Source organism: Mus caroli, unplaced genomic scaffold, assembly GCF_978045245.1.
Source record: "Mus caroli unplaced genomic scaffold, Mus_caroli_1 scaffold_12, whole genome shotgun sequence".
In the NCBI taxonomy this organism is placed as follows: domain Eukaryota; kingdom Metazoa; phylum Chordata; class Mammalia; order Rodentia; family Muridae; genus Mus; species Mus caroli.
In genome coordinates, this window is record NW_028227267.1 from 119,612,201 (window position 1) to 119,630,059 (window position 17,859).

The following is a 17,859-nucleotide window of genomic DNA, read 5'->3' on the forward strand; positions in this document are numbered from 1 at the left end:
AAAGATCAACCACCCCCAAAGCTGTCATCAGATCATAGTCCTCAAAAGAAATAAGTATTATTTCAAAAGAGTTGATTTGCGAGTGCCATTGACATCGGTGTGAGCCATCTGCAGAAAGGAGCCTCCCTATGAACCTTGAGAATGCCATTTCTCTTATAAAGCTGACAAGCAAACAAAGACAATCATGCCATCACATTCCAAATGCCTTTTTCTTTTATTGTAAGTGAAGTTAAAAATCTAGGGAAAATGCAAAGGGCATAAGTAGAAACACACACACACACACACATGCAGTGTCAATGATCAAATCCACATCTATATTTGGGAAGGAGAATTCTTTGATGACTTGTTTGGGAGTCTTAAACATCTCGAGCCAGACATAGGAAGCTTGATGGAGCACAGTACCATCTGTATAGATAGTATATAAAGGGAGTGTCATGTTGGGAATTACTACCACTGTCTTCGTTTCCTTGAAGGACATTTCAAATGATTTTCCTTTATTCCAACCTCTTGGCAATGAACATCCATGCCAGCAGTAATGGCAGTTCTGAATTCACTCCTGCAGGTTATCAGCAAAAACAAACCAAACCCAAAAAGTGAATAAAGAAAATAAGTGCAACCTAGTTTATAACATAGACCATTTGAGCAATTTTATTGTGCAATAAAATGGGTACCTTCAGCCCCTTCAAAATAGCTTTTTGTCAAAATTATAACTGCTTTGTTTTATTGAATTGCTGAAATGTAATGGTTTAATGGGTGGAGGCATGAAGGAAAGGCTGTAAAAAATGTGAATAATGCTACAGCAGGGCTGTGTGGAATCTGGAACCCGCCTCCTTGTACAACTCTTGTTAAACACAGCATGATATGTATCTGTCATCGATTTAATATGTCTTAATTCAAATATAGCTCCCTAATCAATTTCTTTTTATGGGAGCCTTAAAAAGAAAGAAAAGAAAGAAAGAAATTACTTTCTTAGAAAATAACAGAGATTTGGGTGGGTGACTAGAAAGGGAATATTTACAAAGTGAGTTGAATGAATATTCAAATTCATGACCAAACTCAGACCCTAAAAAGATAATTGACTCAGGTAAATCGACTTGAGATGCTAATTCTTAAAAGAAAGAGCTGGGGAGCAAAATTTCAATCACCACCAATAAGGCGCCAATAAACCGCCTGCCAATTAAACCTGAGAATAGGCCTAGCTACTTGGTCATCAGGAAGGCTCACAGTGGATTTCCGGAATTGCCTTGCTTTATAAAAGGGCTTTTTATTTTGTAGACGCCCTTTTTGTTATTGTGATGACCTGCCTGACCCCAGGTGCGCTGTTTCTTTTTCCAGCTGTTTGGGAGCCAACCCGAAATGCCCGACTTTCTAAGGACACGATAACTGTCTTAGACACTTCCTAAAAAAACAACAATTTCCAGAGCGTTGATGTGAATAATGTACTGGTTTCTAAAGCAGGGAGTGATAGATGTATTCATGCAAATTCCGTCCTTTTCTGTGGAACTAGCCTATTCTGATGGTGGAACTGGTCTTTAGGACCACTTTCCCAAACCCGTGCCCCTAATCTGCACTTTGTGCTGTAGAGGCCCTTGTATGAAGGCAGAGCAAACCTTGGAAATACCGGTGCTGGAGGCAACAAGAGCTTTGGGGCCCGTGGATTTACAGACCTCACGTTTGCTCTAGGAACCCCAACATCTTTTCAGCTCCCCAAACAAAGACGCGGGGAGCTGGAAGGCACAGACAATCCCCAGCTGGCTAGAACCCGATAGCCACGCTGCTGCTTAGCTTCCTAAAGGCTACAGAACTTGGTGCTCGGGGATTCTGAGAGGCTGGCTTCCCGCTGTCGGGAGGGAGGGCTGGTCTCCCAGTTCCAGGTGCCGTCCGTGCCTCACTTAACACAGTCAAGTTTCCTACGATGGGTGTGGGCAATTAATAAACTCTAAGGGAATTGAATTGGACATTTCCTGGCTTTTGAGCCTTTGTTTGATTGTTTCTCCAAGAGGGCGGGCGGAGGGGGGACATTTGGGGGACGGGGGTGGACAAGAAAGGAACTGGGGAGACCCACCGAGATGCCTTTTTTATTACCCTTGCAATTGCTTTACAACTCGCCAGTCCCGCGTGGTTTCTGAGAATCGGCCTCCTTTGCGGAAGGGCTAAGTGCCGGTTGGATTTGTAAAGTCTATAAGGCCCTTCAGGTTAAGCCAGAGACGGGTTCAAGGGCGAACGGGGCATACTTGGAGGACAGTAGAAACTGGGCGGGCGTGCCCAGGGGTGCTTAACCCACGCAGGGTGGAAATTGCTGTGAGACACTAGGATGGTAGTGATAGTCCACCAAGATTTTTCTACAAGCTGGAGCCAGGAAGGCAAACGGACCAGCAAATCTTCGTTTTAGCGGAGCTCTGTCTGTCCAGGCAGGAAGAGATGACGACTGTGGGTTCCAGGGATTTTACCACATCACATCCAAGACAGCAAGGTCTGGATGGAGTCAGCAAAGTCTAAAGTCAACTCTTCTGGACACGCTCGCCCCATCCTTTTCCCACAGGGGCCAGATTCTTCACTCTGGCGTCCTCCCGGCTCGAGGTTAATCTGGCACGGGGGCTACGATTGGGCTCAGAGACCTTGGTGCTCAAAATCATCCAGTGGCAACTCGCAGACCTCTGAGCATTTCTCTGAGGATTTCCTCTTTCCCACTCCTCCTAGACTCAGAAACATCAGGGTCTACGGACTCGTGTGGTGCAAGGGGTAGCTAAAAATGTACTTTATGCTAAGGTTTATGATCCCTGTCACACATTGAATGGTATGATAAGGCTGGGGAGACGAAAGTTCCTGAGACCAAAATGCTGGGTTGGGGGTGGAGTGGTGTGTGTGTGTGTGTGTGTGTGTGTGTGTGTGTGTGACTTGTTCAAATCCTTTAGAAAGTAAAGAACTGGCCCAATCTTATATCCACTTGATGTTTGCATTGAAAAGCTGTTGGGGGCGGGGGGGGGGAAGATAGCTTACTTTTACAGCACCAAAGATAAGTTGTGTAAAATATGCCTGTGATCAAATATTCCCATTTGGTTCAAAATTATTTTTACAGTTAAAGGTAGAGGTTGTTTGAGAAAACCTTTGACCTTCATTTGACCATTCTGATTGGGAATTTCTTGAGAAACACATCGATATATCTCAAAATATACTCAGACGGTTCAAGTAAGAGTCACAAAATGTTTTACATGGCCAAAGTACACAATAGACTAATTTTTTTTGGTCTGAAATGAACTTTTCTTCATCTCTCATGCTTGACTCTCTTAGAAGTCAGATAACGGTGAGAGTAGAAGCTTCAATGCAGTTATTTATTTCAAAATTTGGATGTTGTTCCCCCACAAAACAGCATCCCCTTCAGTATCTACACTTCATATTTAGAGAAGCTGTTGAGATAAATCAAATAGTGACACATTGATGCTTTTACTTGTGTAAGCAATATGGTTGACATATGGCATTATTATTTATGAATGACAGCATAAATTGTATTACAAAGTCTACTGCAATAATGCTGCACTTTATTGGAAAGCTGCTCCTTTGTAGACGGTATTCAATCCCTAGGTTTGCCCACAAGCCCAAAGGTAACAATCTTTGAACTAATTAAATACATTCCTGTTCCCATAAGCTAGAGCCTCCTGGATTTTGGGGGAAGGGGGCGTGTTGATTCTTTTTATTGTTGTTTTGGCTGTTTTTTTTTTTTGTTTTGTTTTGTTTTGTTTTTTAACATTGAAAACATTCCTATCAAAAAAAGAGGAGACGAGGCAAGGAAAATTAGTTTTCTTTTTCCAAAATCACAATTCTGTCACCCAGTATGGGAGGGTGGGGGTGGGCTGGGTTCTTCCAGCTTCTTCTCCCCCTTTCTGACAAGTACAAAAGTATTTTCATCCCTGTTAATAAACTACTGGTGGGCACATATTTTATATTGAGGTTTTTTTTTTTTTAATTAGCTCAACCACAGAGTTTAATTATAAAGAGAAAAGATACAAAGCCATGGGAGAGCTTTATCTTATGAGATCTTCTCATAGCCTCCTTCCTAATGTTATTTAACAGTTACAGCTTTGGCTAGGATTTTCACAACTTCCTCTCCTCTTACATTATACCTTTCTAAAGTCATGACAAAAGGCTTTTGTTCTATGTGGGTTTTATAGAGGGGGCTTCCTAGAGTATACATGTGGTCTTTCATGTATCAGGGGTCACCCAACTCAGTAATAGCTGAAATCAAAAGTAACCCCCAACTTAATATCCTGTTGATTATCTTGTTGGATTTTTGCCTCTGATATAGATGGTGGTGGTGCTAGAACTCTTGTAGAAAAGGAAATTATTATTATGTTAATTATTATTTTGGCCTAAGCTACAATGTATTACATACTCATCTTCACAGCTTCTCTCCCCCATTTTTACACCTTTCTTTAAGGGAAAAAAATTGGAGTGTTACTGGGGCCAAGAGTCACAATAATATATTCAGTGGATAGCCAAGTTGTTTGTATTTGGTGTCTCCTTTCCCACAATGTATACCTTTGTGTGTGAGAACACAGTGGGTGAAGTGCAATGCATTTATTCTTCTGTATGTATGTGCACATCATGCTATAAGAGATCACACACAGTAGACACCATTCAAAAGGATTTGCCCATGATTGCTGGGATGTTTGTGGGATTTGCTTTGCCTCATCCCTTATTTTTCTTTTTGTAAACACACCACGAATTTTTTGATCAAGCCTTGGTTCTCTTCACTCTATGGGAAATGTACCCTTGCCAGGAGCCCTGTGGCGGATATCCTTCTCAGCCACAATCTGAGGTTTTGCCCAGTGCAGGTTTTGCCCTGTTTGAAAAGAACAATTTGGGGAAACTTAACAAAGAAAGAACGGGCTTCCAAGCGTTGACAGTTACCGGTTTGGGGAGTTTGACCGAGCAGCCTTTCTAGAAACCTGTTGAAAAAAATGAATTTGCTCAGTGTCTGCCTGCCTTCACTCCTTCCTTCTGTCTTTCCTTTCTTCCTTCCTTCCTTCCGCTAAGGAACCTGAGTCTACTTTTGAGGCAATAGTCCTGAAAGCCTTTGCGCGTTCTCGCAAGCGCGCGCGCGCGCACACACACACACACACACACACACGCACGCACGCGCACGCGCGCGCGCGCACACACACACACACACTTGTTCTTGCCCTCGCTTTTTCCTCTCCTTCCTTCAAAAAAAAAAAAAACTGTCAAGAAGGAAAAGGTTTTTTTTTTTTTTTTTTTTTTTTTTTTTTTTTCTTCTGGTTTGCAGAGAAATAAAACACTTCTGAAAGAGGGGACCGAGACATGACTTTGAACTTGGTTCAGCTCCTCTGTTTCCTGCAGTGAAAGGAGAACTGGAGCTGGGAAAGAATAGCCAGGAGGGCCCAGCCGGCGAGCTCTCCGGCGGGAATTAAGGCATCTGCCCTAACGCTCGGCCCTCGAATCCAGCGCCCAGCCGCGCCATCCTGAATTGCGGGCGCAGCAAAGAAGAAATCAAAGCGAAAGGAGAGAATAGGTCAAAAAGGAGAGGAAAGGAAGAGTGGGGAGGGGGGGTGAGGAAGTGGTAGAAGAGGAAAACCTGCAAGTATGAGGGCTTGAAAGAAGGAAATAAGGTCTTTGGGTGAGCAAGGCTGTTATTCTCACAACCAATCTTAGGTTAAAAAAATTGGGAGTGGTAGTATTTTTAGAGCAAACCAATACATCCACTTTTTAGTATAAATTGCTAAATAAGGTAAGCAAATGTGAAAGACTGAATTAGGCAGGCTTTTTAAAATAAATGGATTGAAGCCTTTCTGCTTAGATATTTTCCATCTCTCCCCCCCTCCCCTCCCCCTGCAGTCTAGCAGGCCAGTTTAGCTTCTGCCCTTTGAGGTAGGGGAATGGGAGGAAAGAGCACCATTTCCTCCCTCCAGCTTCTAGAGCATGATTTCAGACAAGATGCCTTTTTCTTGTGGCCATTTCTCCCGTCCCCCTTATCAAGGAATGGGGAACAGGGAGGAAACAGAGGGAGCCTTGGTAGAAAGGTTGGCTCCAACAGTTGAGCCAGACCCACCTAAGGTTTGAGAGGTTGTTGGATCAGGCAGGAGCTCATATTCATTGCAGCAAATCTCAACAAGAGTCTTCTTCCAGCGTTTTTGGTGATTTCATTTCAATATAAATTTCGAAGTATGTTGTTATTCTCTTGTGCGAATTTTATCTCAGTTTCCAAGATTTATGAATAAAAGCAGTTCTCAGGCCTGCGAAAGGTGAAGGAAGACGATGGCCACAGGCTGAACCTTTACACTTCCCCAGACCCTAGGCCCGCAATTCCCTTTCCCATCACCTCTTACCAATCTGAGGGCCGTGGGACAGCGATATTCTTAGTGGGAAGCCAGCCTGGGTTCGAGGGCGGCGCTTGTCAAGCTTTGCGGTGACTTCACCAAAGAGTGACACTTACCGTAAGCCCCACAGTTTATTTTTCTGAGGCCCTGATTCTGATACGGCAACAGCCAAATTAAGGCCTAAACCTTGCTTGATTCTGGACATTCCACTTTTAGAACCAATGTGGCTGTGGACCGGGTCAGGAGGTATCCACCCGGAGGGAGACACTGTCTTTATATGACGTCTAAACTGCCCCTCAGGGGCTGCTGCCTAGGGTTTACTCCTGTAATCTGAGCTGAACGTGAGCGGCCAGGGCGGGGGTGGGGGGAGGTGAGGGTGAGGGGAGGGTGGGGGCGGGGGTGAGCTAAGTGCGCCCAGGGGCAGGTGGGGACCACCGCCTGGGATGGGGGCGGTGTGTAGACCAATGTCCAGGGAGTGGAAAGAAGGGATAAGTTTGACTATCTGTGTCCACCATCCTTCATCCACGCTTTAACGCCTCAAAGAAAATTGGTCAAGGTGAGAATGGAGAAAGTAGAGTGCCTGTCCAGACGGGGAAAGACCTGTCCTTGTCAGGAAAAGTCTCTTCGCTCCCTCAGGGTCTCGGGCTTGGTGACTCTATAGCTAAGGGTGCTTTGGACTAGAGTTCCCGGGTTTTTCGGTGTGCTTTGGTAGTGGATGCAATCTCTGGGGAGTTGGTGGCCTCTGACAAAGTATACGGGAGCAGGATCGGGCGGAAGGGGCCAAGACCCATAGACCTGGCACCGTGTTAGGCTCGCAGCTGAACTCCTGCATTAGCCGGCTGGTGACAGGAGCCACAGAGCCAGAAGCGCGAACGAAACCCTGCATGCTGGCAGGCCTAGTCTATGGGTGCGTTGGGCCGCTGCTGCAGCTGCACAGACCTAGCGGGGCTCAGGGAAGGTGGGGCGGGCTGGGCGAAGGATTGACGAGGCCTTGATGGCCAATAGCGGTTTCTGGAGGGCGGGATGGGCGGGAGTCCCCGTTAAAGGGGCGGTGTGACCAGGAGGCCGAGCCTTGGATAAGGAGGGAGGGATACCCGGGCGGGAGACCCGGCGGGTACGCGGGGGAGGGGAAAGGAAAAGGAGGGGACAAAAAATAAATAAATAAAAAAATAAAAGGCTGCTGCTGCGGCCTCAGCGCCCACCGAAATAAACAGAGGCGGTGGCGAAGGTTGCCCACTGCAGCCGCGAGAGAGGAAGAACTCGTGTTGGCCTCCTAGCGTTTGCTTGTGCCGAGGACTTCGCTCTGTCCTCGCTGAAGCGAGCACTCATTCCCGGACTAGCGCCCAGAACAGATCGGCTGGAGGAAGGGAGAGAACCAGAGAACACTTTTTTTATTGTTGTTATTGTTTTTCAGACTAGCCTCACCCTGCTCCCCTCCCCCTCCTCTCCTTCTCCCCTCCCACAGTCCCCCCCCTCCCCTGCTCCTCCCCTCCCTCCTCCTCCAGCCCAACTTAAAGAAAGAGGGGACGACGCGCCCGTTTCCTTCTCTAGGGGAATTCGTGACCGCTGCAAGTTTACTACTCCGGGCGTCGCCAATGCCAAGCTCGGAGGGCCAAGAGGGCTAAACCCCGCAGCAGCCGCAAAGCCGAACAATACCCGCAGCGCTCTGGGCGGCGTGAGCAAGGCCTCGGGGGAGGGAGCGGCCACCCGAGAGCGCAGTGGACTGGACGCCTAGCCTCCTCCTCCCGGCTGCCCAGCGCCCCTGCGGAGATCAGGTGGAGCGGCGGGTGCGCCAGGCTCTGGGGCTGGCGGAGCTTGTTGCTGTCCGTTCCCTGCCAGCTTGTGTGCGCACAGCCACTGCCCTAGGGCACTGTGGCCCCTCAGCCGCGTTGACTTCTTTCGGCGGATGCCGCTGATCTCAGCCAGGCTCCTGGTCGGCGGGCACTGCAAGGCAGCTAGCGAGTGAGTGAGTGCGTGCGTGCGTGCGCGCGCGGGGGCGCGCAGGGGTGGGGGCCGCGGCGCTGAGCTCGCCCTCCGGCGGCCCCCCTCTCCTCGGCTCCCCACACCTCCCTCCGCTCCCTCCTCCCGCCCGCCCTCCCCTGCCCTGCCCGCCCGCCCCCGCCGCAGCTCCTTTAATACTCTTTGGTTCTCCGCCTGGCTTTGGACTCTTCTCCTCCTCCACCTCCTCCTCCCGCGCCTCCTCCGCCGCCGCCTCCTCTTCCTCTCCGCGCCTTCGCTCGGTGCCCGGCCGCCTAAGGCAGATACAGGCGGCGGCGGCGGCGGGCGCACCAGCCCGGCTCCCGAGACTGCTGTCGCCAGTGTTTCCACCGCCGGTTCACGGAGCCGGGCGTCCAGAGGACGCGCCTCGCCTATCCGAAGAGGAAATCCAGGCGGCGGGGCTCACCGGGGCCGGCGGGGCGGCCGGGCGCGCTGGCCATGCTTCTGGATGCGGGGCCGCAGTTCCCGGCCATCGGGGTGGGCAGCTTCGCGCGCCACCACCACCACTCGGCCGCGGCAGCGGCGGCTGCGGCGGCCGAGATGCAGGACCGCGAGCTGAGCCTGGCGGCGGCTCAGAACGGCTTCGTGGACTCGGCCGCGGCGCACATGGGCGCCTTCAAGCTCAACCCCGGGGCACACGAACTGTCTCCTGGTCAGAGTTCGGCGTTCACGTCGCAAGGTCCGGGTGCTTACCCGGGTTCGGCTGCTGCAGCCGCTGCGGCCGCGGCTCTAGGGCCCCACGCCGCGCACGTTGGCTCCTATTCGGGGCCTCCCTTTAATTCCACCCGGGACTTCCTGTTCCGCAGCCGGGGCTTCGGGGACTCGGCGCCCGGAGGCGGGCAGCACGGGCTCTTCGGACCCGGCGCCGGCGGCCTGCATCACGCGCACTCGGACGCGCAGGGCCACCTTCTCTTCCCTGGCCTCCCGGAGCAGCACGGGCCGCACGCCTCGCAGAACGTGCTCAATGGGCAAATGCGCCTAGGGCTGCCGGGCGAGGTGTTCGGGCGCTCGGAGCAATATCGCCAAGTGGCCAGCCCGCGGACCGACCCCTACTCGGCGGCGCAGCTCCACAACCAGTATGGCCCTATGAATATGAACATGGGGATGAACATGGCAGCGGCCGCAGCCCACCACCACCATCACCACCACCACCCTGGTGCCTTTTTCCGCTATATGCGGCAGCAGTGCATCAAGCAAGAGCTCATCTGCAAGTGGATCGACCCGGAGCAGCTAAGCAATCCCAAGAAAAGCTGCAACAAAACTTTCAGCACCATGCACGAGCTGGTGACCCACGTCTCTGTGGAGCACGTCGGCGGCCCGGAACAGAGCAACCACGTCTGCTTCTGGGAGGAGTGTCCACGCGAGGGCAAACCCTTTAAGGCCAAATACAAACTGGTCAACCACATCCGCGTGCACACTGGCGAGAAGCCCTTCCCCTGTCCTTTCCCGGGCTGTGGCAAGGTCTTCGCACGCTCCGAGAACCTCAAGATCCACAAAAGAACTCACACAGGTAATCGTGGGTCAGCTGTGGGAAGAGGCACCTCGAGGAGAAATAAATGCACAGACTGAGTGTGTGTGTGTGTGTGTGTGTGTGTGTGTGTGTGTGTGTTCGTATGCGTTGGGGAATAACCATCAGCCAGAGACCCGGAATGGGAGAGTGCAGGAGAGCCAGGGCTTGTTTTTGTTGGAGGATGGTAAGAGTATTATTTAGACTGGGATTTTTCCATGTGCGGAAATTGAACTTTTAAATGATCAGCGTAATACCAAATATATGCTTGGAGTGATGCGATTGCCACCCCCCCACCCGCCGTCCTGCTGAATAATTTCCATTCTAAATAGAGCGCACAAAATAAAACAATTCGGCTCTAGCTCGATGTCCCGGAAGCGAGCCTAGCAAGGATTTTGCCAGCTTGTTTGAATGAGCTTTTCTGCCCTGAGTGGATTATCTGTTTTTCAGAGGCTCGTGTTTCCCCATTTTTTTTTTTTTTTTAACACAGGGTCCAAACGTCCTTCTCGGGACTGTTTCCCATTAAATGAATCTGGTGTGAGCCGAAGCTGTAAAGCGGCTCTCATTTAAAAAGTGTTTTTAAAGCCCATCTTGGGGTGGGTCGCAGGGGACTGACGGTGGTTTGTCAGCAGTTTGTGAGATTCTCTAATGGGCACCAGAGGGTTTGGGATTACCAACTTCGACCCTCGCCTGGACTAACCAAGCCCCAGGCAGTACCGCCCCGCAGGGCTATCGTGAGAGGAGACGCAAAAGAACGAGCCTCTCGCCTCAGATTATTCATCTTCGACCAGGTCTCAGCCAAAATCGCAAAAGATGATTTGCTAAAAGAAAGCCAAATGTTTTAGCAACTTCCCTCGTCAATATTTACTCCGAAGTCGGGATGAGCCAGCGGCCTATTGTTCTCTTTTGGGAAGGGAGGGAGGCGAGGTGCGAGACAAGCTTTTAACAAGGTTTAAAATTTGAGAAATTTATTTGCATGAAATGCCCTGTGTCTGAGCGGTTGTCTTTAAAAAACAGTTTAGGTGCTAATGGAATTTAACGTTAACTGGTTCCCTTTCCAAGTGGAACGACGTTTGAGTTCTCACACCTCTAAATGACTCCAAGCATTTGGAATCCTGGCAACAGGATGTAGGAACCGCCAGAAAATTAAACAGGGAAAATTTGAAAGGTTTTCCTGACTCCAACCCCTAACCCATTTGCTGAGAGGTATAATCATTAAAAGACTACCTTATCTCTCATGTTTATTTCCTCCACCCCCATTAAAAAAAAAAAAAGAAGACTGGCGATTATACTAGGATTATGATTAACTCAATTTGCAGAGTTTTTGGATGATAAGTACTGGCTCAGTCAATCTCCATATCCCAGTCTCCAAACGGCTCACAGCATCTCCAAATATGATTGCCTACTGGCTCCAAAGAGGAAACGACAGCAGCCCAGCCGCCTGTGTGATTTTGATAATGCCCCAAATATTTTGTCAAAATAACAGCTTCTCGATAGCTAGACCAACTTGTTAGGGAGCTGGGAATCCAAAAAGCTCTGCAAAAAGGCGAACAGGGCCAGGGGCACCCCGAAATTCGTTAGAAATTTAAGGAGATAGGTGTCAGTGTGAAGGGAAGTTTATTTTCATAATTATGAAATAAACTATAGAACCTGTTAGTTGGCTCTTCTTAGGGGTATCCAACCTGTTTCAGAGACTCAGCTCTCTCCCCTTTGCCCTCTACTCTGTACCCTGGCAGCCTTGGTGAGGACTTTAGGGTCCTTGGGGGGTCCCATAGCAAGCACCCTGTTTGCAATCCACAGGGGAGAAACCTTTCCAGTGTGAGTTCGAGGGCTGTGACCGACGCTTCGCCAACAGCAGCGACAGGAAGAAGCACATGCATGTCCACACCTCAGATAAGCCCTATCTCTGCAAGATGTGTGACAAGTCCTACACGCATCCCAGCTCGTTGCGGAAGCACATGAAGGTACCACTGCAGTAGCCGGGAGGGCTAGGCCGACCTGGAGCATCAGCTAGCTCCCAGAGGGCCTGGGAGGGTCCCCAGAGGCCGAGGGACACTCTTGGGGTGCCCTCGGCTCGGGGACCCGGCCTCACAGCAGCTGCACTCACACCCAGTCCCCTCTGGTCCCCACTCCCGGCTTTTGTCTTCCAGGTCCATGAGTCCTCCCCTCAGGGCTCCGAGTCCTCCCCGGCTGCCAGCTCTGGCTACGAGTCGTCCACACCCCCGGGGTTGGTGTCCCCCAGCGCAGAGCCACAAAGCAGCTCCAACCTGTCCCCAGCAGCGGCGGCAGCAGCAGCAGCGGCTGCAGCAGCAGCGGCCGCTGTGTCCGCAGTGCACCGAGGCGCGGGTTCTGGCAGCAGCGGCTCCGGAGGGGGCTCGGCGGCCGGCAGCGGCGGGGGCGGCGGCGGGGCGGGCGGTGGGGGCGGCGGCAGCTCTGGCGGGGGCAGCGGGACAGCCGGAGGCCATAGTGGCCTTTCCTCCAACTTCAATGAATGGTACGTGTGAGGGGCCAGGCCTTTCTCCCATTCCCTTATCCACCGTCGCCCTCCCAAAACCCATCGAGGGCACCTTAGGATCGTCTTATTAAAATTATGAATCTGATTTTTATGGTGAAAAAAAAAAGATTTTACCAGCAGAAGGATTTTTTAACTTTTTTTTTTTAAAGAAAACAATCTAGGCATGAAAAGCAAAATCTCTCTGTATGTCTGAAACTGAAAACAAAAAAATTTAAGAAAGTAAACCCCACAAAAATATCGAGCCAAACTTTCCTAGCCCACTTTCCTTCCCACATGCTTCCTAGTCTTTTTGACAAACTGTACATAGCGGACGCCTTCCTTTTCCACGGTGATTTTAATGGCTTATTGGTGGATAGAAGTTTGTCCATTTGTAAACTCTGGATTGCGTTCCCTCCCGCCTTTCTCCCATTTCCCTTCCCCAAGTGATGGGCCTTTTCTTTTTCCTTTTAGTTACCCGGTTTCTTTCTTTCTTTTATTTTTTTAAAGTAATGTGGAAGAAAATGGTTTATTTTGTATTGTGGTATTAAATATTGTGTTCCTTTTAAATGAGGCAACTTGATTGTAAACTTCATGCGACTATAGACTGGAAAATATGAGCCGTGCCAAAGTCTCCCTTCTGTTTCTTCAGCATACCAACCCATAGCACACATCACCAACACCACCAACGCTTGTGAATGTATTTTTTCTGTTAGCTGGGTTTACATGTGATGTTTCAGTGCTTTTGCGACGTTCGATTTGTTAGTTCTTGTATGAAAGATTGGGGGGTGGGTGGGTGGGAGTAAACGTTGTGCCGTTAGCTTTTTTCCGAAATAACACCCTTCTGTAAATATCCGTTGCCATATTTATCCATTTGTAATTAAATTATGGTATTAACTTGCTACAGAGGAAACAATATTTATAAAGAATGTTTCTTAACTATAAATATGTACAATTGTGGGCATAAACTGTTTCAGATTTTTTATTTGAAGGTTTAAGTGGTTTGATCATTTCTTGTGATGTTTTGAGAGTAATGCATACAGAAATATAATAAAATGTGTTGAAACTGCATGAACATACTTTTTTTCCCCCAGCAGAGTTATTGAAGAGAATGGGAAGGAGTCAGCTTGAGGCATGACATGACGTGGGTATGGATTGGGGGAGGGGGGGAAGTGCCACCTTGCAATCTTTGGAGGAAGGTCTATTTATGCACAGAGAATGGGCTAAACTGCCCCTTTGGCAGAAAGTCTCAAAATTATTTTCTACATCCTTTTGTTGGGTAGCTGAGGATGAATTAAATTTTTGGAAAGCCCCTGTGAGGAATGGCGGCAGGAACCTTCAGAGTGTCTAATGGCTCCATTATCTAAGGGAATGCCTTTCTTTCTTTCAGCTATTTGGGCTGGCTTTAAGAGCACTAAACATTTCCTTATTCTTTGTTTTCTTTCCCTACCCTGCCCCCTTCCTCTCTCCCTCCCTCTGAAAAGCTGAGGTACAGTTATTTTTAATTGCACGTTTAAAACTGAGCCGAGTACTTTGTTTTTGAACTTGGCCCAGTGATTATAGTTTAAAGGGGCTCGTTTTTTTTTCCTTGATATTTTAAGCTGAGCTTGCTCAATAAACCCTGTTTATCTTAAGCAGCTCTGCAGTGGTGCTCAAGGGAAAGTAATAAATAGGATATGCTTTAATATTTTTTATTTGCCCTCATAGATAGGGATACATCTGCTCTGAAGGAAAGAACACAGCAAAATTATTTTATACAAAGACTAATGTTGCCAGGTGGAAGAGAATAGGAGTACTGAATTTTCTGCAATCTTTGCCACCGTGCTGCCCTGCCCCCACAGGAGTTGGTGTGAGTTTTCAAACCAGATACTGTAAAGAAAGCAAAAATAATTTTAGTAATAAAAGGATAGAGATGGGGGAAAATTATTTTTTAGTTCCTGAGCTATCAAGACTTTCCTCCCACTGGGTGTCCCTGTAGCTCCGATAGGCCCTGGGCATTGGAGGAGCTGCTCCCAGGGGAGGGAGCAGACCTGGTCAGCTTCAGAGGCTCCTACTGTTCGATCGGATGAGTCAGAGCAGCCCAGGGCTGAGTCCTCTGTGGATGGATGGAAGACTGTCCTTTGCTACCTTCTTTTTTGCCCCGGGCTGAGTGAGCCTCAGGGTCAGGCATGACAGCCCGAGGGATGTTTGGGAAGAGGTCAACACTCACCTCCCACAGGCCATGCTACCTGTTCAGAGGCCAACGAACATGCATCCAGCCTGCCTGCTTGTGATACTCTCCGGGTGACAAGTGCCAGGCTCGCCCTCCCCAGCGGCCAGCGAGCTGCCTAAGCGCCAATTTCGGAAGCAATCAACCCTCTATTAAAATCAAATTTATAACCCCTAATAATATTAAGCAAAATTATTAGAATAATTGGCATATGTTACTGAGCCTTGGGAGAATTCATTGAACACACTATAAGCCATGAGAAAAATCGTTTAGGGTTTTTGCCCCTTGCCCCTGGGGGAGCAGGCAAAAGAGTCAGATTAAATATTCATTTGGTGGGCAAGAAGAAAATGGTTCTACTCAAAAGTTTTTAACCTTTTCATTGTGGGGCTGAAAACCATATAGTTTTGAGAAATCACAAATCTTAAAAGAAAAAGAAAAAAGAGGACTCAGAGGGACTACTTCAGCATCAACTTAAGGCCTTGGGGCCTTCTTATTTGCGGGAACATGGGAGCAAAATAGATGCTCTACAGGGTCAAGGTAGTGCAATTACTTTTTAAATCTACTGGGGAGCTCGCTGTAAGTCTATGACGCCGTTGTTAGTTTTCTGCAGAAAAATACAACGTTCAGGGAGTCTGGGCTAGAAAGACCACCCCCGAAAAGTGCTTTCCTACACTACCCTAGAACTGATGGAGGCCCTGGGAAAGGCTTTCCAGGAAAATGGCTTCTAGCCCCTCTAGGCTTTGTCCACTGGAGTCATCAGCCCGTCGGCTTGGTCCAGTTTCTCTGTTTGGCTTTTCTCTTGGCCCTCCGAATTTCCGGAGGCGAATGAGAGAAGAGGAAGATAGTATATGTGCGAAGAGTGCCAAAGATGCCAGAATCGCTGTACTTAAAGGGTGTAGCAGTTTGGCGCCTGAGTCGGAGAGCCCGGCAGAGATGGGGTTGGGAGTGGGGAGTAGGTGAGTGAGTGGAGATGTCCGAGCCCTCCCTCCCCGTCACCCCAACTCAGAATAGGCCTGAAAGCTAACCTGCCCTTGCCTTGACTCCAGAGCCTCATAGCTGAAGCTGGTCCTGGCCTCCCTCAGGGCCCAAGAGCTTCGCTGTGGGTTCCGCTGCGGCGTCAGGAGGACTGGTCGTCTCTGCTTGCCACACCGCTGTCAACTTGAACTTCTGTGAACAGAAGCCTGCTCCCTTCGCGCTCAACTCCATTCACCACCGAATAAGTCCCTCTCACCACGAGATTCGCTTTATCCGGAGGCAGCTGGAGCTCCCTCGGGAGGCCCATCATTATTATTATTAATTATCGTGATCCTCGCTGCATTATTAATGGCCACAAGGATAACGGGCATGGGTATCAGCTTCTCCCAGTTCAGTGATGTCCTCCGAAGTCCCCGGCGGGGAGGAGGTTATTCCCAGCTCAGGGGCCGCGTCAGTTCTGCTTGCGGCAAGGGCGAGGGGAGGCTGTTACAGTCCGGACACTGCGGGACTCCAGTAGAGAAAACGCCACCCTGGTACCCGCACACCATCCCTAACTGCCCGGGGCCCCTTTCCTCTCCCTTCTGCCGGCACCCCACCCCACCCCCTATCCCCTTTGTCTCTTTTCAGACGGATGTTTTCAGTCTCAAGTGGGTTTTTTTTTTTTTTTCTTCCGCACAAAATCCTGAGATCAAGGGTAGATCACAGGCTGGACCGGGGGCTGGGGTTTCTCCAGGCTCTGTGTTATTTGCCACATGGCTGCATTAGACTAGGAAGACTTGGGCCATTCAACTTGATCTTGCCTGGGTTGGTTGGTCTAGGGAAAGTATGTCTCAGTGCTGTTGAGTTCATTGGTAGCATAGGAGGCTAGAGACAGGCAGAGATTTTACCAAGTATGCAATGGACACTCAGATCCTACTATCCCCTAAATCATGTCAGAAATAATTCCAGGGATGTTAGGCCCACTCTCAAAGTTTAGGAAATAAAGGCCTCAGAATAACAAACACTTCACTAAGAATTGGTTGAACTTTCAGATAGGTTTTTAATTTTTAAAAATGTTGAAATAGGAACATGCAAGGAAAGCTCCTCTCAGGATCCAAGCAGGGCTCGATAAATACTTGTGGGTTGATTATAATCTGATGCCCCAGAAATTTGCAGCTCCACATCCATGAGTACCTCAGCAGACAAGTCAAAATGAAAGGTTTCTATTTTTAACCTGCAGCTCAGAACTAAGACCATAGAAATGTCATTCTCCTTCCCTCCACTCTCTCACTTCCCCCTCCCCTCCGGGGATAGTTGCTGGGCTTTTTATGGCGGGGGGGGGGGGTGTCTAGATCTTTCCCAGACTAGATCTGAGTGGCCAAGTATCAGAAAACCTCAACCCATTCCGCTGAGTCCCTGAGGAGGGGAATGCAGCCATGATGATAAGGGTAGGACTTAACAAATGAGACCACCTGTAAAGCTGACTATAGGGCAGCCCAACCCAAGTGTCGGAGTTCATGGTCAAGGCTGGGGGTCACTAGGGGTAAAAGGGCCCTTGTCGCCTCTGAATGGCCACTACGGAAACCTCTGGCAGTGAAATTCCGGGCCAGGGTCCTCCTGCTGCCCCGCCTCTACAAGATGCAAGATACTAACTTTGGGCACTGAGGTCACTAAGCATGCCCCCAGCCCGCTTTCCTTTTGTTTTCAAGGCAGAGCCTCTTTTGAAGAGGTAACACTTGACCTCTCCTTCTGCTTTCTGCTTTTCTCCCTATTTGGGTCCAGCATCTCTCCAGCCCCACCTGGCTTAACACAGCCTTCAGACAGGCTTTGCGGGAGTCCCTTTACTCTGCCGCTCACCCACACAGACACACCTTTCGCGCTCCCATGCCAATACACATCATCCACTCATATGCTCACCTCCTGTGGCTTCCGAATCTCTCCACCACCGGTTCACTCCCGGGTGGGAAGGACCTGGGGCTGCAGAGATGCGCGTGGGTGGCACAAAACCAGTAAGCGGGTGCTCACTCCCCCTTATTGTCCTTGGAGGGACCACTGCCTGACCTTATAGGTGAGGCCCATTTCTTGAATCTACTGACTCTCCGGTTGAGATGAGGACCGCGGCACGGTGGCTGGGTTGGGGGAGTGGGGGTGGGTGGCTGATAGGGGAATACCTGCAGTTGGCATTCCTAGGCCGGTTACCTAGGGCTGTGATGGGCTAGATTGTCCTACCCACCTGCTGCGCTCTCTACTCTCCTGGTGTGTGTGTGTGTGTGTGTGTGTGTGTGTTTGTGTGTGTGTGGTGGCTGGGAGTAGTTTTTCCTCCATCTGTTAAGGGGATGGAAAAGCTATGTACCCACCCAATAAC

General features: G+C 49.5%; 1 protein-coding gene and 1 long non-coding RNA gene across 2 annotated transcripts; one reads left to right on the forward strand and one right to left on the reverse strand.

Moving 5' to 3' along the window:
• Positions 1–4,239: 4,239 nt before the first annotated feature.
• Positions 4,240–7,686, reverse strand: LOC110308850 (uncharacterized). Its single transcript, XR_003834827.2, has 3 exons — positions 7,538–7,686; positions 6,068–6,251; positions 4,240–4,946 (listed from the first exon to the last, which is right to left on the reverse strand). It is a non-coding gene; the product is annotated as an uncharacterized LOC110308850 (long non-coding RNA).
• Positions 7,687–8,591: 905 nt separating this feature from the next.
• On the forward strand, positions 8,592–13,111 carry Zic2 (Zic family zinc finger 2). Its single transcript, XM_021182272.3, has 3 exons — positions 8,592–9,843; positions 11,641–11,804; positions 11,991–13,111. Exons 1-3 carry the CDS (start codon positions 8,772–8,774, stop codon positions 12,342–12,344), a joined length of 1,590 nt encoding a protein of 529 aa, XP_021037931.1. The 5' UTR covers positions 8,592–8,771; the 3' UTR covers positions 12,345–13,111.
• Positions 13,112–17,859: the final 4,748 nt, after the last annotated feature.